At 38.2% G+C, this 25493-nt stretch overlaps 1 protein-coding gene across 8 annotated transcripts in view; it reads right to left on the bottom strand.

Moving 5' to 3' along the window:
- The window catches only part of PTPN13 (protein tyrosine phosphatase non-receptor type 13), a 167460-nt gene that overhangs the window by 74073 nt on the left and 67894 nt on the right, over positions 1–25493 (bottom strand). For all 8 annotated transcript variants that reach the window (XM_067557121.1, XM_067557125.1, XM_067557124.1 and 5 more), the window contains 2 exons: positions 23401–23494; positions 10791–11354 (listed from right to left, as the gene is read on the bottom strand). In XM_067557121.1, the coding sequence (XP_067413222.1) occupies positions 10791–11354; positions 23401–23494 (658 nt within the window). The remainder of the gene's footprint in view (positions 1–10790; positions 11355–23400; positions 23495–25493) is intronic.

The raw sequence follows: 25493 nt of genomic DNA, 5'->3' as shown, positions 1-25493 counted from the left end.
CCACATTTAGCCTGGAATTTTGTTATTCTGAACATATGACTCAAATTACAGAGATACAAGTTTTTAAATGCAGTATTACACAACTTACCGGCTTTACAAAGGAGAGAGGAGGAGGAGAAGAGTGAGTGACGGGGAATTTAATAAGTATTGCAGGGGGAAAAGCTTTTCAAAAAGGTGGCTAAACCACTGGAAAACACTATTATTTAATAGGAAAAAATCCAATACTTAGTGAATTCTGCCCATTTTTCTCTTTAAAGGAACATGAACAACTTAAATATGGTCCAAATTAAAATTGTGTAAAAAACTCAAGCTTTTATAAAACTTAAGACCATCAGAAATGTTTCCAGAATTTTTAAAAAATATATTCCAATGAGAGCATCCCATGGTAGTATCTGAAAGCCAAATATCATAAAAGAAGAATCTGAAAGTGAAATTGGCCTGTAAAGAAAAGCAAAATCAACTTCACTGGATTTTCACTGTTCAAAGCAAGAAAATGCAAAAAACCAAAACCCCAAAAAACCCCAAACCCATAAGGTGACAAATAAATCAGATTTTAAAGATTTTTCATCTTTCAATAATGTAAAGGATTATTAAAAAATAAATATTCTTTTAAAATGGATAAAGCCCAATTCTGTTCCCACTGAAACCAACAGCAAAACCCCCAGAAATGTTAAAGATGAAGGCCAATGATATTTAGACGAGTGTTTCCTTTAAAAAGCTGATAAAATACCTGTCATATCTTTTCCTTATACATGAAGTAGTATAAATTATTCTACACTTATATTAGCATACATTATTAAGAAGGAAATGCTGAAACTTGTGCCCAGCCAATGAAATCCCTTGATTTAAAATTATGGTATTTTTTTCCTCTGTGAGAAGCCAATTTACAAAATCTTTCTGGAATTCATTATGTAAGTGAATGAAACATGATCTCCAAAACATAAAACAATTTTATTTTTCCACTCTTCTGTCACTAGGACATGATTTTTGAACACCGGTCTAACACAAAATTCAACCCTTTCCATACTGGACATACCAGTCATATGACAATATATTTTACCAGCATGAATTTAAACCATACTTAAGTATGAGGGTTACACGTGTGGCTGAGAGACATCTGAACACGGCCTTATTTGCTGTTACACACAAACAACATGTAACATTACTCACTTATAGCAAACTCTCAGATCTCCTACTAACTACACCTATGTACAATAGGGCAAGTAACCAATAGATTGACAGACAAAATATGAATTTCATTGCTTTTGTAGGATTAGATCATAAAAGGATCCAATTGTTTAGTCTATAGCTAACTGGTGTTGAAATTTTGATGGGGACCCCCTTCCCCCCAATTCATGAACATTTTTTATTCTAACCCCAGACACCTTTCTGACCAGCTCCAGATTCCAGAAGTTCCCACAGTGCAGTCTCTAGAGCAGTGGTGGTGGTTCACAGTGCACTCACTGGTTGTCTACCGAGAGGTCATATGGGCTTTTTCTCCTTGTTTCAAGCTTCAAGACTGCTTAAAGAGAGATTTAAAATGTTCCTAGCATCATTCTTCCATTTGCTGTAGTTGCTACAGGGAAGTTATGCAAACACAGACTGATAAATCAGGTGGATCTTTAGGATCATAAGTGGAGTGACATTAATTTCTGAGGCTTGGTCTACACTTACCTCGGTGATTTGGCGGCAGTCGATGGGAGTTACGCAAAGTACGCAAAGAACCTGCGTAACTCCCGTCAACTTCTGTGCTTCTCTTCTGTGCGCCGTCTTCACTGCACTGCACCAACGGGAACCGCGTTCCCGTTGACGCAGCACTACGCCACTTGAGGAGGTGGTTTTAGTACGTCGACTTCTGGATCGACTGAGCGGGTTTTCACTGACCGCTCAGTGGATCCAGATAAGTCGATCTGATGGCGACCACTTTGCCGCCATCAGTGTAGAGATAGCCTGAGATAGCTATATTGAAACTTGGTATTGAACTATATAGTTCAGGAACACCAGATTAAGGCCATTACAGTGGACAGTGTAACTACTTAGCGTGTTTTGAAAGAAAAATGGAAAAGCAAAGGTATATAAAAAGATATATAAAACAGAGATGGGTCCACAGACGAGACCTGGGATGCAACCTCTCTTCCACAAAAAAAGGGGTAAAGGGTTTATCTGAAAGGGAATCTGAATTTCGTACCTCACACCCATCTCTAAAATCAATTTAAAAATTAGCAACTGTGCAAGTACTATTTCTCATTAATATTCTCACGATGCATGTGAACAATTGACATACATTAGCAAACCCTTGCCTCAACCTTCACATTGTGTGTTTAAAGTTCTTCATCACCTCACTCCAACACTGCACTCCCAAGGGCAATTTGGTAAAATGATTGTAATGTGATGAGTCTATTTCATTAACGAGGTGGGGTTCATGCTCCTTCATGAAAACATTTCAGTTGCACAACTCATCAGCTCAGGCATTCAATCAGTCATGCTCACAGGTAGTGGACTGTAGCATTAATAGTGCAGTTTTGCAGAATACTTAGCCTGGATTCTTGTTTTTATTGCAAATGCCAAAAATTCAAAACCTTAATTAGGGTAAAAAGAGCAAAATACCTTGATATTAGGTACAAATGAGAAACTAGTAACTCTGGTGTGAAACAGGTTCACTTAAGTACTCCTTATTTACTTAACCACATTAAAGGAAACCAAGTTTATCCAATTCTCGTCCCAATAATGAGGAGTAGAACCAGAGAAGTGTGGACTGCTGCCCGGGTTTTTTGGAGGCAGAGTGCTTCTCCAACTGTGCTGCTATTCTCTTGCTACAGAAGCAGAGCACAGGACAAGCAAACCCGCCTGGGTGCAGTACTGCTAATTTCAAATAATAAAAAAATTTGAGTTGACCCACAAAAAATCATGAGATTTTAAAAATTCTGGATTCTTTTCAGTTGCCCTCTGGGTTTCGAGTCTTTATGGTCATATTCTTCAACCTTTTCTCTACAACCAGGATGACTAGAAACTTCTATGTTATAAAAACTAAGCTGAGATTCTCGTGTTATCACATAACTCCAGAAGCTGAGGCTTTAAGAAAAACCTGTGTCATAAGATTCACAAAAAACTGAGAGAGCTGGCAGTAGTCTGTGTGAAAACAGCCTAACAGAGCTTCCAACACCCTGGGAAATATCAGGGGTGTGGAAGTGGTATACTAGTTAACGGGTAAAAGCTTAAGGTGTCATGAAAAGTTTTGTTTTACTATGGTAAGTTGAGAGGGAAAAATGGTGGTGGAGTCAGAAGACAGACAGACTCTGCATCCCATTTAAAATATGGGCTTAATACACCTGAATTTTGAAGACCACCATCACCCTCCTATCAGTACTGCTAAGAGATATGCATATTTACCACAGTAATAAAGCAGTTCAACTTTTATCATGTTTACCCTTGAAAATGATAATTAAACACTGTAAAAAGTCAACACATAAAAGGATGGGGAAGGCAGAAATAGATTTAACACTGGAACATCATCAAACTGAAGCATGCTATATACTGCCAGACCCATCCAGGGGCAGGCCTGGGATCTAAAAACCAAAGTCAGCTTAGAGCTTTGTCTCTCTCAGAAGATACCATCAGTTTCATAGTTAAGAAGGTGGTGAAAGTGAGGGTGGGGAGAAATGCACAATGCTAACTATGCTCTTTGAACTGCAAGCAGTGCTTGCAAAACGTACAAAGTAAATGATATTTCCTTTGCTGTCTGAGAATGTTTGCCTGACGGTGCCAAGTAACAATTGCCCAGTTTCAAGAGAACAACAAAACTAATCTATTCACTTTGGAAAGAAGAACTTAACTGCTCAGATTCATAATGTATTCTAACTTTACAAATGGAAATCCTAGCACTGCTCTGAGATCACAAAAAAGAAAGGTACAAACTGTAACACACTAAAAGATGTCCTAATACTTGAGAAACAGCAGACATACAGGGACAATAAATATGGACATTGCAAAAATCTCCTTTCCATCTCCTTCCTCCCTGTCTGCCAGCCAGCCTCTCTGTGCTGTTAAGGAGGATGAAAGTCTTGGGGGAAAAAAAATCAAGATGGAGTGGAGGGAAATAATCCTATAGGTGGGACCCTCCTTCTAAATGATGTCACAGTATGCTCTCACACTGAAGATACCTCTCTGGGGGAGAGGATCCCTGTTATTAGGAAGAGATAGGTAATAGCAACAGGGGATTAAATTACTAACAATACAGATAGTTGGGTTTGTGATGACTGGGAGAACCACATAGTGAAATGCCTGCTGGGGGCGAAAGTTGCGGACCTCTTGATACATTTAGACAAACTTACATGCAGGGAGAAGCCAGTGGTCATGGTTCATGTAGGTAACAATGACAATGGGAAAGTTAGAGAATAGGTCCTGGAGGCCAAATTTAGGCTGCTAAGTAAGAGTTTAAAGTCCAGGACCTTCAAGGTAACATTCTCTGAAATGCTTCTAGTTCCACATGCAGGCCAGTTAGACAGGCAGAACTGTAGGGTCTCAATGCATGGATGAAACAATGGTTTTCGGAGGAAGGATTTAGGTTTATCAAGAACTGGGGACCTTTTGGGAAAGGAGAAGCCCGTACAAGGATGGGCTCCACCTAAACCAAAATGAAACCAGATTGCTGGCATGTAAAATTTAAAAAAGGCTCAAATTATGTATACCACAAATTAAAAAAAAAACAACAACAGTAAGAGGACCAAAAAAATGCCACCATGGCTAAACAGCACAGTAAAATCGGCGGTTAGAGACAAAAAGACATCTTGTAAAAACTGGAAGTCAAATCCTAGTGAGGAAAACAGGAATTAACAAACTCTAGCAAGTCAAGTGTAAAAGTATAAATAGGCAGGCCCAAAAGGAATCTGAAGAGCAACTAGCAAAGGACAAAAAAAACTAACAGCAATTTTTTTTAAGTACATCAGAAGCAGTAAGCCTGCCAAATAATCATTGGGCCAATGAAGGTGCTAAAGGAGCACACAAGGAAGACAATGCCATTACGGAGAAGCTAAATTAATTCTTTGCATTGGGCTTCACTGCAGACAATGTGAGGGAGATTCCCACAGCCAGACATTCTTTTTAGATGACAAATCTGAGGAATTGTCCCAGATTGAGGTGTCAACAGAGGTGGTTTTGGAACAAACCAAAAAATTAAACAGTAATAAGTCACCAGGGCCTGATGGTATTCACCCAAGTGTTCTGAATGAATTCAAATATGAAATTGCAGAGCTACTAATTGTGGTATGTAGCCTATCACTTAAATCAGCCTCTGTAACAGACGGTCGGCAAATAGCTAATGTGAAGCCGATTTTTAAAAAAAGGCTCTGATGGCGATGCTGACAATTACAGACCAGTAAGCCTAACTTCAGTACCAGACAAATTAGTTGAAATTACAGTAAAGAACAGAACTTTCAGACACACAGATGAACATGGTATGTTGGGATAGAGTCACCATGACTTTGAAAAGTGAAATCATGCCTCACCAATCTATTAGAATTTTTTGAGGGGTCAACAAGCATTGGACAAGGGTGATCTAGTGGATATTGTGTATTTGGACTTTCAGAAAGCCTTTAACAAGGTTCCTCACCAAAGGCTCTTAAGCAAATTAGACACTCATGGGACAAGAGGGAAGGTCCTCTTATGGATCAGTAAGTGGCTAAAAGATAGGAATAAAGGGTAGGAATAAATCGTCAGTTTTCAAAATGGAGAGAGATAAATAGTGGGTTCCCCCAAGAATCTTTACTGGGACAAGTGCTGTTCAATATACAGCATTCATACAGAATCTGGAAAAAGTGGTAAACAGTGAGGTGGCAAAGATTGCAGACAATACAAAACTACTCAAGACAGTTAAGTCCAAAGCTGACTGAGAAGAGTTACAAAGGAATCTCACAAAACTGGATGAATGAGCATCAAATGGCAGATGAAATTCTATATTGATAAACGCAAAGTAATGTACATTAGAAAACATAATTCCAACTATATGTACAAAATGCTGGGGTATAATTTAGCTGTCAGCACTCAAGAAAGATCTTGGAGTCACTGTGGATAGTTCTCTGAAAAGATCGCCTCAAAAAAAAAAAAACCTAACAGAATGTTAGGAACCATTAGGAAAGGGATAGATAATAAAACAGAAAATATCATATTGCCACTATACAAATCCCTGGTATACCCACACCTTAAATACTGCATGCAGTTCTAGTTGCCACATCTCAAAAAAGATATAATAGAACTGGAAAAAATCATAGAGAATGGAAACAAAAATGATTAGGGGTATGGAACAACTTCCATATAAGGAAAGATTAAAAAGACTGGGACCATTCAGCTTAAAAAAAGAGATGGCAAAAGGGAAATATGATAGAGAGGTCTATAAATCATGAATGGCGTGGAAAAAGTGAATAAGGAAGTGTTATTTACCCCTGAAGGGGGTAACAAAAAACAAGGGATCATCCAATGAAATTAATGGGCAGCAGGTTTAAAACAAAAGGAAGTATTTCTTCACATCACACACAGCGAGCCTGTAGAACTCGTTGCCAAGGGATATTGTGAAGGCCAAAAGTACAATTGGGTTAAAAAAAGAATTAGACAAGTTCCTGAAGGGTAGGTCCATCAATGGCTATTAGTCAAGATGGTCAGGGACACAACCCTAAACGTTGGACTGCCAGAAAGTACGACTGGACGAAAGGAAGATGGATTGCTCAATAATTGTCCTGTTCTATTCACTCCCGCTGAAGCACCTGGCTACTATCAGAATACAGGATATTGGGCTAGATGGATCGTTGGTTTGAACCGGTATGGCCATTCTTATTTTATGTTCATTATTTGGAAAGATCAAAAGAGTATGTTTTTAATGTTCAGAATTGGATCATGTATACTTGAATTCACACAAGATTTTCTTTTTTTTTGCCCCTCCACCTTCCAGCTAAAGCATCAACTATCTAAATTTTCATTAGTACAGAGAAGTTAAATGACCTCATCTCTGAGCACAAGACTGCAAGATAATGAACTAATAAGTGAACTATTCTTAACAAGTTTATGAAGTTAAACTTGAAACATTCTGTTTCAAAACCCAATTGCATATTTCAATATTTTTGCAAGCTGCTGTATTACAGTGCTGCCATAATTAAGGTTGTGTTAGGCTTTCCACTATAAACCCTATTTTTTGGGAGTTTGTAATTTGGTTGTAAAATGGGTTCTGAGTGGGAATATTTAAAAAAAACCCACACAAACTACATTCAACCGTTTAAGTTACATGAACAACACAAAAAATTGCCAGCATAACTCAAAATAAGATAGATTTAAAAGTCAGATGCACTTTTTTTCTTCTTTAAGTTCCTTTGTGATGCAAAAAGGAAGTTATATTCAGTGCAGTTTAGTCTGCACTAAGAGCTAATATTTTTCTGTAATTTGAAAAAACCAATTAAAAGCAGAGATTTATTGACCATGTATCTGTGGTAACAGGGATGGATTAAGGACAACTGAGACCTTGGGTCAACAAAATTTCAAATCCACTCAAATGACAAATCTTGCAAATAGACACTTCCTCCCAGCCAGGTCCCCTCATTTCTTCCTACAAGACTGTACCCATAACTTTTCCAAGTTCTACTCCTTGGCCAGCATCAAGCACTGTTCCTTCATGCTGAATGCCCTCATTATTGAGGTACCCTTTCCTTCCCATAACATTTTCCTCTGAAGGGAGAGCCTCATCGTTTTTCATCAGCCCTTTCCCACAGGTCACTTTGGGCCAGGAGTGAAGATTTGGGGAGGAGAATGGACACTGCACTCTCTTTCTCGGGATCCTGTCTTGCTTTCCTCTTTCTGTTTCTGGGCAATTCCTTCCTAAGCTGAGCACAGCCTCCCCACCAGTCAGCTGTGTGATGGTCTGTGAGAAAGAGTCAGGCAGCCATGTAGGAAGTGCTGGCCCAAGCCATTGCTATCTGCTTCCAAAGAATGGATCACCATTCTACCTGAGCTTTCTAGTGGATCAGTAACTTCACCTATGCCCTGCACCGAGCTATCTCAAAATGCTGTGTCTGGGTTCAGGTTCCTGTACCCATTTCATGTGCACTCCAAAATACTACCACCATATGTGGAAGATGTAAAGCATTGGCCTAACAAAGAGGTATTTTAAAAGTGGTTAACAATGGCAATGTACTATATAACTTACTTACATGTGACTACGTTTACTGCCACGACAAAGCAAGCAAGAAAAAGACACAAATCTAGAATTCTCCCCCTCCGACCCTTAAGCTATTGTCATACACTTTAAGGGTCTAACCTATTTTAACAACATGCAAGATACTGTCTCATACAGTGAAAAAAAGAGAGAATAAGAGAGGGATGGAGGTAATGAAAAGAGGTAGACATAGTTCATGTTTTATGAAATCTTTGCTTCATACAAAATAAGTCAGAGAGTGTGTAACATTCAACAGACTTATCTTGCAAGTTATAAACACAGATGGAGCCACATCTGATATCTAATAACCCTGCACACTCCAACTGGACAAAGAAATTTCCAATAAATAAACCAGTTGACAGTAGGTTTCATTGAGAATTCATATTTAAAACATGATTTTAGTCCAATCACTTGTGAATAATGGACAAAAAATTAAACAGAATAGTTTAAAGAAATGAAAAGCCACATATTTGAAGACTTGTCTCTCAAAATGACTTATCTAATTAACTGAAAATTCCTCTCTACTCAAAAGCAAAGCTCTTGTTTTGGGTAAGGACTAAATCAATGCATAAAGATGTATATTTCACAATTCTTTTTAAAGGGAATGTAAGATGTGCAGGTCACAACTCAAACCTTTCCTGGAAACTGTCTTACCACCTTTTCTATCAAATAGCTGTTGTGAATTCATAATGATAGTAAATGAGTCATTAATTATTGTCTCAAAGTAAATTTGTCATTCAACACTGAATGGGAAGCCAGAGTATCTGTTATCTTGAACTGCACTTTCACCTTTTCCTTACAGGAATCTAGAAATTTCATACATTGGAATCATCTCAGAAGTTTTCAGGGCACAGACCCAAACTGTCTGACTGGAAATGATAAACTCTTGCTCATCAATTGGATTGTCTGTCTTTGGTTTTGCTGCTGTGCAAGATTAAAATACACAAAGCAGAGCTCCTAAAGGGTGGGACAATTTATTTTTTTTAATTTCCAGGGAGTGGCATGCTCTTTGGTTTCAAACTGCATGTAGTCAAAGATTGGTGGTTAAATTAATTCATATATTAGTCAGATTAGTTAGTCTGGCTTTACAATTTTTCAAATAATATTGCCAGGGATAGTGACATTTCAAAATTAAGGAAGTGAGTGCTTAAAGGAAAAAACACCACCTTAGTTTCAACATGAAAAACTCTGAAACAATAATGTAACTAGATGGCACAGCTCAGGAAGTATTGGTGCTTTTTATTTTATCTACTATAATTTTTGCACTTTTCTAGACAGAAATAAGGGATGATACATTCTCCTTCAACTAAGATCCCTAAATGACAAAAGCCTCCACTTATAACCTTGGTGTATGCATTATAGAGGGACAAATTCTAATTCCAGATACACATTGGTTATCTTCAGGTATATAACTTTACCCAGTTTCATTCTATCGCTTTAAAAAAGTAGCATTTATCAAAGATGCTAACCGGCTAGACAGGAAGAGCAGGGCATTTCAAGCTTCCCCATACTGTCCCAATAACATGCCTCATCACTGACAGGCAAGGATTACTTCCAGTGGTGAGGGGGTAGTTTGATCTCTAGGCCTTTCAATCCTAACTCTCTATTGAGATGGCCAGAAGAGGGGCTTATAGCGATTTTTGTGATTTAAGCCACACTTCAGAAAGGTGTGTAACCATCTTGTGTAAACAGGGATGTTCTCCTGAATTAAGGCCTTAGACATGCCCACTAGAAACTGGACTAAAACAGTCATTTCATGCAGACAGTAGTCACACAGCAGCCAGACGGTAATGATTTTTCAACACTACTGACCTCAGTCAGATTCAAAACAGTAACCTAGCAGTGAAATCTCTGTATCTATCTAGCTCTGAATGTCAAATAAATACAGCTATTCTGTCTTGTGCATTAGGTGATTTTACAAGCTACGAAGCAAAGCATGCTGCCTATTCAAGGTCAGAATTTGTCCCTTACTTACTATTACCCACAACTAAACCCATGTAAACTGTAGCAAGTTTTTAAAATAAAATACACAGTCGCACCTGTTGGGTTTTACATACAGAGGAATTGATGAATGTCCACAGATGCGATAAAAGGAGATGTTTTTCCATGGGACTCATTGCCACTTGCGACCATTGAGTCAACCAAGATTCAAAAAGGTTAACAAGAACATTAAAAGTTATTAATATACAACCAACCAATCAACCAGGTTGGAAGGGATATAATCCATTCTGCTTTCGGGCATAAACCAACCTCTGATTACTGGGAGTTTCGAAAAACTGTCGCTGGAGGAAAGTTACTCCATAATCGTCTAGTACAGGGGTTCCTGCCACTTCTTCTGAAGCATCTGGCATGGGATAACGTCAAACAGGATACTGGCCTAAATGTCCAATCCAGTATAGCAATAATTATATTCCTACCTCCACACTGGCAACTGCCATGCTAATGTTCTATAGTTTACTTAAAAATTGAAGATAAAGCAAGATCTCACCTCCACCCAGAGCTGCTATAGAGATATTAACTTAGTCAAATGGAGGAAGCCTCTACATAAGGTGCCTACCTCGCACACCACCACCAAGAAATTCAGAACACCACTAACCTTCTACATCCATGGCTTCCCTCAGAGCCTGCAATTTCTTCTGTCTCTCTCTAATCCTGTCGAAGGCACATGATATTGCTGCAGAGGCTGATGACTCTGGCACCTGGCGCACCTGCTCCAGTTTTTGAGGGCCAAAGACATCCAGTGCTATGCTTCCATCAGAGTATCTTGCTTCCTTGTTCCTAGTGGTAGTTGAAGTCCGTACAGTAACTGTCTCATAGTGATTGTCATGTATATGAGACTCTCCAGAACGGACTGTCTCAGTTGCTTTGTCAGTTGTGCACAGCAAGTCTGTGGAGGAAGCCCAAACCTTCCGTTTGTGAGCACTGTCTGATCCAAGGTTATTTTTTCTTTCCAAGTCATCGGTTCTACACCGATACGGACAGTATGCATCTTCACGTCCAGAGCAGTAATCTGAAGAAATGCCCTGGAACAAGTCTTCCCCACCTCGTTCTCCTCTGATGGACAGGAATCCCATAGATTTACTAAGTCCTTTGTTAAGCATGGCCTGTTGAGAGACCTGAGCCTTGTGTTCTTCTGATGCATCAACCATTAGGCTTCTTCCTGGAATGAGAAGAATCCATCAGGTATGTACTTTCAGTTCAGGCACTGGAGTGCAACAAAAGTTATTGACTTTGTAAACTACACACGATTTAAAAATGCAGCTTTTGATTTATCATGTAAATGCTGGAACTACTTTAAAGGATTTCTCAGTTGTTAATAATCCAAACCAATGCTTATGTTATCAGATACTGACAAACATTCATTTTCTTTGTTTCTCAATATCCAAGGATGAGTTCCTGGCCTAGTGGAGGATAATATTTTTAAAATAATATTTTAACAGTTCTCTCACTGCCAAATAGTCTTTTGAAAATAATCTGAAGCACTCCTGAAAATATTAACACTATAGTTTACATAATTTCCCCCTTATGCTCTAAAGGCATAATCCACATTTTTATTGTTTTATGACAAGTCTAGGTTTGCTCTACTGATTACCTGCACTACAGCATATGCTGCAGTAGGAGATGACTATGTAAATTGGAATTTCAAAAATCCCAGATCTTACTGTAATTACTATTTTTGGATTACGTTAAACTCTTGAGTTAACTCTCTGATCTTAAGATATGCACTCTGATCGAGTTTTCAAGAACAGGCTAATTGTATAAGCTTTTATGCTTTACATTTTATTAAGGAGTGAATTAAAATTCTGTGTATTTTAAGCTTTTGAGTGAATTTGCTCTGAACTTATAGAACAGCAGAATATAGTAAGCTATTTTGAAATTACTTTAAAAAAAGGATTAAAAATAATTAATAATAATAATAATAATAATATCAAATAAGATATTGCTTCTACAAGTGTACTTGGAAGAATGCTAAACGTCAAATAACCTCAAGATCACTCCACTATCACTGAATAGTCTCATGAAACTTTCTGGAAACTATGGGCCCAATTTCACAAATAATGACTGCCATGAGAAGTACTTAGAAACATTAGTAACCACACCAAAATCTTTGGGACTCTTCACTGATGCAAGCATTTTGTTAAAAATAGCATAGGGTCTGATCCTACAAGCCACTTACTCATGTACGTAAGGCCTCGAGGAATCAAATGGCACTTGCTTTAAATTACTGGGGTAAATATTTAAAAATTACTAATATTCAAGAGGTAAAACTACTAAAAATGACTAATATTCAAGAGGATCAGACAATGTCCAGCTCCTATTACAGAAACATTTGAAAACTTTCAATATAAAGTTATGGAAATATGAACAAAAATGTTTATTCCCAACATAGAATAGTTATGTGCATATTACAACTCCAGAAGTATACTGCTAAAAACTACATGGATGATGTATAACCTTCTTAACTGGAGGTGTACAGACGTTATACATGTCGATTTTCACCCCATTATAGCATCCCTGCTGGGAAAAACTGATTGAAAACAGTCATCGGCATGTGGCCAAGTCACTCTTTCTGCCAACCCAGCTAGGGCTATAGTGGTGCACGCTGTCGCTCAGAATGAACTTTTAACAATATCCCAGATGAGATATTAGCCTATATTTCTTCCCTCTGAGTCAGCCTTGAAGTCTTCTTCACAAAAGAAAACAATCCTTGAGCTCAGAGTAATTTGCTGCACTGAACTTTCTATTGTGAAAGACAGTTCTGGAATCTGAACTGCTGCCCTTTGTTAGAGAGTTGATCAACTCTTGTCAAGAGCCACACTTGTGTATTAGACTCCTGCTGAGCTTCCAGTGAGTCTATTACTTTTTATTGTATTTTATTGAGTGCTCTAAGAGAACACACAAGTGTTTCTACAAACCGAAAGCTCTCTGTTTAGCACCCCTAAACTTTAACAGTCTACTCTTTTTTCGTTACCATTGTGGCTTGAATAACATGTTAAAAATAAGTTTTTCTTATCCTTTCAAAGTCATAACATTTTAGTGTTCTGAGCTTCAGAAGAGACTAAATGTCTTCAAGGAAGGACAAAAAATGCTGTGTGTTCCAACTCATTCAAAATACTAAAATGAAAGGCTTTGTTAAAAGGATAAAGTTCCTCGAACTGATTTTTACACAACTGAGTCACTATTACAAAATTAGAGTTAAAGCCCTACACCTCAATTAAAAAAATAAAATAAGTCATGGCTGGCCACCACTTTACATGGGGTCTGCTGATGATTTGTGCCACTGATTACTCAGAAGGCTCCTAGCTCAAATGTTCAATGGCTGGCTATCAGCCAGTTTGCACGTAAATGGCCTTCAAATGGTCATAGGCCACAGCACCACCACAAATGAGCCTGCTGCTGCCAAGGGTCTCTTCTCCCTACCCCATATTGTGTGTAAACATTGTAGTTTAGGAAAGGGCGTAAATACTGCAACACATGCAAAAAGGGTAGATGCACTTTGGCAACTCGTCAACTCATAAATATCAGAAATGTATTTCAATATTTTCAATATTTATTTAAGATTCTCAGGGGAAAAACATTAAAGTGAAATCACCAACTTTACCCAAAGTTCCAATTCTAAAAGTCAGATTTTTATCTGGAAAAATTGCTTTTTCGCATTACTTCACCTAATTGCTCCACTCTCCAGCTCAGAGTGCCTAAACTGAAATTAAATGCACGCAGTAAATCTAGCGAAATAATAATGATGTTAAAGGAAAGTGAGGAAAGCCCCCTATCTCTCCAAAGATGGCTACAACTTCCCTATAACACTTTGACTATATTTTAGGATGAACTTGTGAACCATATAGGCCCTAATTTAAGAAAGTATCCTTGTTCAAGAAAGAATTTACACTTGCACATGTTTAAGTGCTATCCTGAACTGGGGTCATAAGAATGAAAACTGAGTCCAAGCATATTATGACCGCCAATTCTGTCCCCACACAGAGCAGCAAGCATGTTTGTTGTACATGGAGACAGAGTGCAGGAAGGGACCATGAACTGTACAAATATAGGAACGAGAAAGTGGCGGGGGAGGAGCCTAGTATCAACCTGAAGCATTGCTCGTGTACTGTGGACATGTTGGGAGGTGCTGGCAAGGCGTGCCAGGTGCTTCGTTATACCGGAGGCTCAGCAATGAAAAGACTGACTCCTGACCTCAGCATGTGGACATGCTTCCCACTCCTGAACATCATGCCCACTTTATCTTTCCTTGAAAGGAAGAGTGAGGGCCCTAATCAATATTTCATCATCAGGGACTGGGATAGTGTTCATGCCTGCAGCAATGCCACTCACTTGGTAATTATATTGACAGGTGAGAAGATGAGCTGTCTTGTTAGAAAGCAGTGCATGAGGTGGATGCCTGATAGAAGCCCATTTCCACATTGCTATTCCATTCTGCTGATTGGAATGCTTAGAATACCATCTTTAAACAATTCACACATTGACTTATGCTGCCAGTGTCGGCTTTAACATATGACTGAAGGGAATAAGTGCTGGCTTTAGCATAGACAGTAGGCTACAAAATAGTTTCACTCCAATCTCCTGTGAACACATCACAAAGCACAGGACAGGGCTGAGGATTTTGGGAAGGGTTGTGTAAATGATTCTTTGCATCCCCCTAAATCTTCAGACTGCCACAAGGTCAACGGGTTGGAAGAGGAGTGGAGCCAGCAACTTACATTGAGGCCTATACTATAACATTGAGAAGAAAAAGGAAAAGAGAAGGAACAATTCTTCATCTAAACTGAGATTTTTTTGCACTTTGGTTGAATTTTACCTATTCCCCCTGCTCCCCTTTCCTACTGTAGATCACAGAATAAACCGCAACATTAATGTACACACAAGTGTTCCAAATATCACCCTTTCCCCCGCAAGCTCATAGCAGTCGAAAACAATCAAGTTAAAAAAAAATCACTTCTCTTGCTTATTTCCTTCCAAGATCTTTTTATTCCTTTTTATATCCTCCTGTTCTGAAGCTCATGCTACACTATTTTTCTTCCTTCCACACCTGTTTGCTATTCTCTGTTCTTTCTCTGAAATGCAGCATCTTCCTTTCTCAGTCTCTTGTCTTCCCAATTCATATTTATACTCTGCTCTCCATCCCCTTGCTCTTGCCCATATTGTTTTGTCTCCTCTTCCTTATTCTTATCTTCTGTTGCTCATCCCATCATTCTCACTGTCTCCTCTTTAAGGTCCTTCCCAGCACATACACACTCTAATTACAAATGAGCACTGACTGAACTAGTATATAATTCTTTTCAAGCAGCTGTTTAATAGTCATGACTACTGTGATGTAGTTATTAACCCCATTTTACAGATGTGAACATTATGTGACGTAGCCAAAGCCACAGATGAGAATGCCCTTGCTTAGTTGTGTAGACAATGCTGATCCTTACACTACTGAGTTGCTCCCTCATGGTCACACACAGACCAGATTCGTAGCTCATCAGAGGAGTGGCTCAACTGCAGGCAGCCGGGAGCAAATTTGATGATTGCCTTAGCCCAACCAGTGATTAGCCAGAGCATCTCCCATATTCCTAAAGCTTCAAGTAAGTCTGTAGTGTAGAGCCTCCCTTTCCTTACTCACAGAACAATTGCTGTGGTATTTCACAGTCTACAAAAGCCAGCCCGGAGGAAAGGTAAATAACACGATTGTTACTTTCTTATCTCTTCAGAAATGCTACTTTGAAACTACTTATATCAAGACTCCTCAGAGGGCTATAGCAGATCTCTCTCACATGGTTTTATAGCAACAGGCCCATTTCTCCAACTAATCAAGTGGTAGACTGTCTAATGTAGCGGAGAACTTAGTATTGCCATTTAAAAAAACCCCAACAACTTTAAAAACATCTTTTCCCTCCACAAATGTGCATGTTTAAGTCAGAACTATGGATTTATCCTTTATCTTGGTGATTTGTTCACTCCAGCTGTAGGAGAAGGTTCATTTATTTATGTTTACACTCTTTGCTTTTAACTGTGTGAATAATCACCACTTTAAAATAATGGAAAGATTATGAGGGAAAGCCCCATAAGAGAATTAAATATCCAACACAGAGAAGAAAGGGAATATGGCTAGATAAGGCCAGCATGGTGCACTTTTGTACAGGTACATACTCACTGTGAACTTTTTAGCCTAAATCTAAATTATTAAAAGGAAATGGAAAATGGATGGCCTTGTGGTTTCATTTATGGACTGGGGCTATGGAGATCGTTTCAATTCCCTGATCAGCCACCAACATCTTGTGAAATTTTGGCATGCCATTGAGTTATTCTCTGCCTCAGTTTCCCATTTGCAAAACGGGAGGATAGTACTCCCTTACCCCACAGGGGTGTTGTGAGGATAACACATGTGATATGAATAACTTGTGAGGCATTAAGATACTGATGACCATGTAAGTACCTGAGATAGACAGCTCTGCCTTTCCTCAAAATTACCCTTACGTTAAAGTGTTTCTATTTATCTATTTCTACCATGCTCATCACAATTGTATGCTAGTGCCTAATTTCTAGCACCATCTTTTGGTATTTAACCTGTACTGGTGCCAATTTATAATTGTTTTAAGTAATGCAAATGCAATTATAGTAATCACATGATTGTAATGTGTAATATAATAAAATAAGATGAGTGAATGTAAATAAATACTGAAATTAAACACAAATCATTTATTATAAGTCACTTCTGATTAGAGGTGAGTGACATTTTTCAGACAAATAATTTATTTATTGAAAAATGTAGTTTTGGTTGACCTAAAATTATTCATGAATTTGACACAAATTTGCTGAATAGTTTTAGCCAAAACCAAATTTTGGAGGACTCAGAGGCCAGGGATGGCCTTCCTTATAATCTTTAGCACAGAAATTAGGGCACTCACCTGAGATGTGAGAGATCCAGAAGGGATTTGAATTTGCATCTCTCACATCCTCAGGGAGCGCCCTAACCTCTAGAAAACACAATAATTCTCATTCTGTTTCTCTGTTCACTGAATGACAATGAATAGTCATTGAGTTAAGAAAAAAGAGGCAGGATGACTTGACAGCCTGGTGGGTAGGGCACTCTTCTGCAGCACAGGAGACAAGTTTAAATCCTTTCTCCATATCCAGTAGAGGAGGGAATTTTGGATCTCCCACATCTCAGGTGAGTGTCCTAACCTCTGGGCTAGAGATGCAAAGGAGGGCTCCTCCTCCCGTGTGTTTCAGGTCAATTATTTCAACCTAAAATGGATTTTTTTTCAATTTGCCAAAACGTTTCACAATTTTTTGATTCAGTTCAACCCAGACCAAATTCCCCCCCACTTCCATTTTTCAGAACTTCCACAAACTGAAAAGACGCTTGTTCCCCCAGGTCTACTTCTGAGACTCGAAAGAAAAGGTAACTCCCTTTGTTTTTGCAGAGGCAGAAGCCATGTTCTCAGAACAATCACAGATCTAGCTACGTTTTCATTTAGCGATTTCAACTGTGAACAAAGTCACATCCACATTTGCAAATTTGTGTGGTACAATTACAACCGAAGGGCCAAATTGTGCCGTCTTTACTCACACTAAATAGGACATCGCCCCCCAAATATTTTCACTGATTTCCCTCTGAGAAAGAGCTCCATACTCTGGCCCTAAACAAGCTTCATCTATTAATTTGCCTGTAGCAGTGCATTAACAGGGTAGTGCAGGCAATTGATCAGATGTTATGTAACTGTGGATGCTGTCAATGCAGTTTATCTGACAGTTTTAGAATGCAAGCTATATTTATTCTCATTGAGTGAATTTAGTTCAAGCTTTTAAAAACACTTTCCCCTATCTTTTTCTTTTGCTGGCTAACATAAAATATATTTTCCTTTTCAGACATATGATTATATCTTCTTTCTATATATAGCTATCAGTGTGGGACTGGAAGCTCTGTAAAAAGGAAGTGATTACAGTAAAGTTAAAAAGATCTCCCAGAACAGCAATCAGTATTGCTGGATGCAAACAGAAAAATCCTTATTATAAAACAAAGCAGCTAGTCACTCGAATGAGAGGGGGAACCTCATAAAAGAAGTTGGATTTGCAATCCCTTAGTGGCAGGCTGGAAGCCAGAAAGGAGATAACAGAGCCAGATGTGGCCAAAGGGTTGCTTGATGGAAACATTCACTCCCCCTCCCCCCGTCTCTTTTTGGTGGAGAAATCCCACTTATCAGATTAAAGTTAGTGTGTTCCTTGTAAAGAACGTGAGCTGGGAGAAATTACCTTTTGAGGCGCTGTGAGTAAAAAGTGGCAAGAATGCAAACCTTTCAGCCCCACACATGTTCTTTTTTTGCACTAGAACAAATGTTAAGAAGGAAGCAAACAACTCCAGAACTCAGTATTTTGGGTAACCAAGCAGTTTATTCTGCAAACACTTTACCAAGCAGCATTTTGCCTTTACAATCCCTCTTGCCCTCTCAATATCCCTTCTAGAATTTAACTGCATGGTTGTTCTTTTTTCTCAGATATTAGTGGAGGTTTTTATATGATTATGTGCTCTTCTCATATTAATGCCTCAGTGGTCACCTTGCTTCCCTCGATATGCAAAAACACCAAAAATTGTCCAAGGTCACACAGTTGGTCAGTTGCAGCATCAAGTCACTTCATATCTCTGCCACTGTTTCCCCTGTGACCTTTTGTCTGCCCTCTTTATTTAGATTATGAAATCTTCAGGGAAGGGACCATCTCTTACTATGTTTTTACATAACAGCATCCGAATCTCATTTGGGGGCTCAAAGCACCACTGTGATACAAATAACAAAAAGTGCCCTGGATTTCAGATCCTTTACTGGCTTCCTATTTGTTTTGCCAAACTCATTAAGTTATTCTCCACCTACACATTTCTGTTTTTCTAATGCTGAAAAGATGATGATGATGATAATGCCAGACAAAAACTTTCTGAATAAAGTACTCTGCCATATTTACTGTTATCTGAAAAACAATCAACTTGGGTTTAGCAGGAAACAGTTTAGAACGATTTATGCCAGCTCAGAAATGTGGAAGACATCAATTCATTTGATTTCTTTGCAGACTGATTGTTACTTTTCCTTCTCAATAAAATAACTAAAACAGGTTATTAAAAAAAAATCTCCTTCCCTCCCTAAGAAACAGGCACAACTACAAATTACAAACTTTTGCTGTCAGTTTTTGCCGAGTGGCTAAATTTAAAGAAAAAATATTCAGGAGATCGCTAATTAAGCACTACAGTTTTCATTTAGAAATGTCATCTCATTTGTTCCTTTGATGTCCTAAATACTTTAATGATCACCTTTAGGATGCATCTGCTATTTTTACAGCTTATAATTACAGTGTGTGGTTAAACGGAGAGTGTCAGCACCTAAGATTTCATCCAACTCTGCTGAATCATTTCCTGCCTTACTTTAATACATTCAGATGAATACGACACACACAAAGATAAGGCTACTCATTTGGACAAATCCCTTAGAAATGATTCCTCACTTTATACAATTGGCATATCTTTTCTTAGGGTAGTCAAGGTTTGACAGTTTGCTGGACAGCCCACCCCCAGTTAACATTCAATCTTAATAATCCTATGATCCTAACACCACAAACACATCAAATGTAAGTCAGAAAAATGTGTGTATGGAGAGAGAGCAAGAAACAAGCTGAGGAAGCATCTTTATAGGAAGAAAGATAGTAATGCAAGAGACACTTTTCCTCCTCCCTCTTGCTCTCATAGCCCAATGATAAGAGTTTGAACACAGTGGATAAATAGATGAGGACAATGACCAAGATTTCCATAATAATTAGAACTCAACAAATAGGACCTGATTTAAGGAGCTGAGAGGGTGGGCTCCTGAGTGTGTGGGAAGCCCCAGTGACTTTAATAGGGTTCTGCACAGATGGTTCTTTTTGCAGGGTGGAGGCCATAATTTGCATCAAATAATGTATTCAATAAATTTAGTTTCTCTCAGTGTTCATGGACTCTCTGAGTGGCTTACAATTTCCTCACATTTATTCATGAAGACAAAATATATGCCAAATGGTTTGTAGATTGTAAGTATAAAAAAGTATTTTATATTTGTAACTAACCAGTAGGTTAGTTTAGATGGGACACAAAATCAGGTTGCATTGTTTCTGTTTCTTGGTGGCTGAACAGACAGGAAGAAATAGGTTCCTGGCATGAATACTCACGTTTTTAAGTATAAAACTCACTATCTGCAAATATTTTCCAATATTTACTTGAAGTTTATTTCTGCCACTATTCCTGCCAGTAAATTCATTTACTAGAATATTAATGGAAATTGAATACAAAAGAGGAGCAAAGACAAATGAGGTAAAGTTAATTCAATTTTTCATTGGCGTGAACATTCACAATTTATTTTAAAAAACAGCAAGTCTTTTTTGTTTTATTTTAAAGGAGGAACAATGTAGAAAAAGCAAATGCTAAAAACATTCAGCATGTTAGGAGTGCAAAATATTTGATTTATATAACTGAAGTGGAAAATATTTTGAGATATTTGGCCTGCATTAGTTACTATGCCATGGCAACTCGAATTTGAACAGAGGAAACAAGCTTGTGATCTGACTAGAAGGCCAATGGTTTTCAAAGATTTTACAGGAAGCTCTAGAAATTACATGACAAATGTCAATCTAAGCATATTTCTCAATTCAGCACATCAAATCTACTAGGTTAATTCAGTCTTTGGAAATAGAAATGTATTACTTGTGCATAACAACACTTTAGCATTCTTAAGTGGATAGTGTAAACCTTGCTTCACACATACATTATGTTAGTTCCATGTGAGACAAACTTTCCTAACGACTGTCACACTGAACAATTCAGTGTCAAGTGCACACAAACGATAAATTATATAGTATAAAAAGGAAACAGGAAAATATTCTGTCTTTTATTTACTTTTCTAAAGCACATTTGTATGTTGGCTTTCTACTTGAGGTTCCTCACTCCAGGATTATCATTAGTGTAACCAGTACTAAATTTGAGTGCCAGATTCTAGAAGCTGTGTCCTTATGGCATGCTGAACTACACCAATATTGACAGAATTATTACCAATGACAGGAACATAGCTATAAAAATAGAAATATAAAAGGTATAAATTCTCTGGAGTCTACTGCAGTCTGGCTGTCACTCAGTAAGTTATTGTATCTCTACTAGCTCCTTGCCAGTTTTTACTTCACTCCATGACACCACAAGAGAAAATCAACACTAAAAGAATCCTGTTATTTTTGGCATCTTGGAACATATGGGAAGAGGGAGATATGAAGCCAACTGAGGGCAAAGTGGCCAGCCAAACCTTTAGCTCTGCTGAACCTGAGAGAGCCAGGTGTTGCATCTCAGTTGAACTTTCTGAGTATATAACTTTTTAAAAATTCCCTTCTTAAGCAGTTCAGAGGAACAGCTACCATATAGATGGAACGATGCAAAGAAAGCTGTGCAAGGGGAAGAATATCCTGTCCTATGGTGTTTTATAAATACATCACACAAGTTACAGTGGGAAAACACCTGTTATATCATCTCATACATCCACTGCAAGCATAAGGCATAGTCCCTAGAGAGAGGACATGCCAGACATTAAATAGATATTGCTGCACACTAGAATTGAGCCAGAAAGCCAGGAAGATACTCTAACAAGATGGCTTGAGCTACAGTAACAATCTCTGAAATTAAGCAGTAAAACTCAAATGTAACAATACATTAACAATAAAGCTTAAGACATAGGTTTTTAGCAGAAGTAATTTTTAGTGTAAGTTGTGGGATAAGAACCCAAAGAAACAATCCAAACAAGTAAGAAGAGATTTTAAGTTAAGGACGACTATATTTCTTGTGTGGGAACAAACATATGTTGAAAAAATAGCTAATGTACGAAGTACAATATTATGGCTGCAGAAACCAGTGACAGTAGTGCATGTGCGAGAGTCAGATTGAAGGGACATGGCATCATCAACTGTTCCTAAATGCATACCACCTGTGGAGGACAGCAGGAAAAAAAAACTCACTGAAGGAGGGCACTTAAGAGCAACTCCATCTCTTATTTGGAACAGCAGCCTATCCTTCCCTCCCAGCACCTAGCCCTGACGCTCCAGTCACTACAGAAGGGTTGCAGGGCCACAGCCTTTGAGCCCTGGCCTGCTTAGCTATGACTTCTCTGCGGTGTCTAGCACTACTGGTGATCCTAGTAGCTATCTTGATGCTTGTAATCCCTTGCAAGCTCATTATGTTTTTTAAACAACACAAAAGTAAAATACAGAAGAACTAAACAGACAGTAAAATGCTTTTGTACCCAGTTTCATGGTGGTAGATGGGCAAAGACTGACAGTGGCATGGGAAGAGTTAAACACCCTATGTCTTCTGCACAATAATTAATCTGAACAATTGTGTCAGTTCACTGTTGAAGAAGTGAGCAGTAACCTTCTGATAGTGAGATACAACATTTGCATGCATGTATTTTAGGCTAAAAGGGACCATTATGATCATCTAGTATGAATTTCTGCATAATGCAGGACAAACGATTTCTGCTTCAAATCCATAACTTCTGGTTGACCTAGAACATAATTTTCAGGAACACATCTAGTCTTGGTTTAAAGATTTCAAGTGATGGTGAATTGGTAAATTGTTCTAATGATTTATTATTCTATATAACATATCTTATATTCTACATACTTGGCATGTGAATAAATCCAGTCTCAACACATAGTTTGAACTGCATATCTTTAAAAATTATGTTCTACACAATTTCTTTTTCATTTATCAATGGATAAGCGTATTAAGCATATGTTTAAGTGCTTAACTGAACAGTGCTCTTTGGTGTACCAACCATCAGGCTTCTGAGGATGTGAATATGGATGCTCCCTTTTCCTACTACACTCATTAGGCTGGCTAAGAATCCTAGATCAGCAGTTCAACTTTTTCGAGTGTGGGGACCCTTTTTCAACCTCCAAACATTTCACGGTCCACCACATGCTACGAGTTGTAAAATAAATTACAGTAGTGGTTTTTAGAAACTTTATGAAATTATTTTTTATTTGAAATTGTACATTTTCTTAGTGAGGATGTTATTATTTTTCTTTTCCACGGACCCCCTGTAATAGCGTCGCGGACCACCAGGGGTCTGCAGACCACAGGTTGGGAACTGATGTCCTAGATTTCTTCCACAAAGTTTTCATCATCCTAGCCACCATGGAGCATTTACCTGTGGGAAGTCCCTTTCCTCTCAGCCTATCCCGAATGGCCTGGCTTCTGTCTATCTGTAATTTTCTTTCTCCGTTGCAGGAAAGCTGATCCACCTGTAAACAGGCAGTAAAACAAAGTCAAGTGTTCTGAAAATAACATGTTAGTATGAAGACTGGATAGTTCAGGATAAAAGGACAGTACATTTAGCAGGACATTGTCTTTCTCAAGCAAATGAACATTTAACAGAAGTAATATCAAGTATTCACATTACAGTTTGTCTGTGGAAATTCAGAATTTCTTCATTAAATTGGGATTATCAATTAGGATTTCTCCCAGGGTTATCTTTTAGAACCCGTCCCCCCCTTATTTGTATCACTTTAGTAATATTTGTTCAATACATGTTTGGCATACTGTACTTCCCCCTCCCCCCCAATAAATAGAAAATAACTTCATAAATCTACAACACAAATATGTTCCTTTAAAGCAAATTGCAAATAGAAGAATTAAGATAGCTTCAGATATTCCATACGCATATTCAGGGTTTGTTTGCCAAGTTACGTTTTGTACGTTTTGCAAGCTTGTAGATGATATTTCAGGCTGGTACCCACAGTAGGTATGTTGGATGTCCATACATTAGCTTTAATACTTTCTGAAAAAAGTGTTTCCTTAAGTGTTTCCATAACACAAAAAACAAAAAGGGAAATTCCAACTCTTGACGTATTTTATCGCAGCTTCCCAACTTTTTTTTTTTTTTAAAAACCGCATAATTCAATACATATATTTGTCTTATTCTAGACACTTGCATACAATTAATTCAAAGAATCTTTTTAAAGTGCACTGATAGTTTCTAATTTACAGAAAGTCTAGGATAAAAACTAACGGGTAGAATTAGGATTGGCTACCTTCTATCTAGTACAATTACAATGAAATCCAACTAATGTTAAATAGGTTCAATCAGTTATCTCCCACTCACTCTTTATAAAATATTTTAAAAAATAAAATGCACCCAATGACATTTTAAAATTATTTGCATTTCAGTGGATGATTTCCTATATAGTTCAAGAGAAAACATTTGAAGTACAACAGTGCCAAATCAGGGTCAACAGATATGTACAGGAACACATTTCTAAACTGGATGCCCTATATGATCTTGAGCAAGAGCAGCACAGTTTCCATATATAAACAGTGTATGTACATCATTAAATCAGAGTTTCAGGGATATGGACAGAAACAAACAGAAATGGGACCTATTCTGTGTACACTGGAATGAACATTGGAGAATGATGATTAACTCAGTGCATAAAGAATACAACAGACCATGATGTCACCAACATTCTTATGAAACCTGGTTCTATTTTCCTGTCTTGTTTAATGTGAACAATGTGGTCTCAGATATTCCAATGTCTTAGAGAGTTGGCTGAGGCTTTGTTCAGGCAAAATACAGATGATGTTGCTTCGTAGCGGGAAACAGAAGAACAAGCAGAATCTCAACAAGCAACACTTAAATTGATTTTTTTAACACCTTCCCAATTATTAAGGTGATGCACAAACAGGGGCTTTCACCTTTGATCCTGGAACTTCCAGATAGGCAGTTTCAGCCACTGCTATCTTTTCCATCAGTGCTGGCTAAGATAAAGGGCAGGTCAAAGTCATTCACATCTTTGTCACCTCCAGGCTACTACTACTCTAATGTGCTATTAGCTGGGATTGGGTATGAAAGCCATATGGCAATTAAGACTGATACAACACAGATCAACTCACCTATTAAGCAAGAGACATCATCAAGAACATTCACACTAGTGCTCTGCACTCTACTGGTTGCCTATCTAGGTCACAGTCCAAGTCCAACTCTATTTTAAAAGCTCTGAATTGGCTGGAGCCTGGTTCTCTCAATGACTACCTGTTGCTCTGCATTGTAGAAGAACAGCTACACTGAGTTACTGTGGAGGAGCTCAGATACCACACTGATGATCGTTGGAGAGACACAGGTTTAGTTGGAATACTTAGGCTAACAGAGACCAGAGTATGCCTCACAGCTCTCTCTCTGGAGGATATGTAGGTATGGAATCAGTGACTGCTGGAGATTAAACTGAGCCAGAGTCATATCTCTTC

The sequence above is a fragment of the Emydura macquarii genome, unplaced genomic scaffold (assembly GCF_026122565.2).
Source record: "Emydura macquarii macquarii isolate MOO-44397 ecotype Brisbane River unplaced genomic scaffold, CSIRO-AGI_Emac_v2 contig_1790, whole genome shotgun sequence".
NCBI classification, from domain to species: domain Eukaryota; kingdom Metazoa; phylum Chordata; order Testudines; family Chelidae; genus Emydura; species Emydura macquarii.
This window is presented reverse-complemented; position numbering and strand designations above follow the sequence as displayed.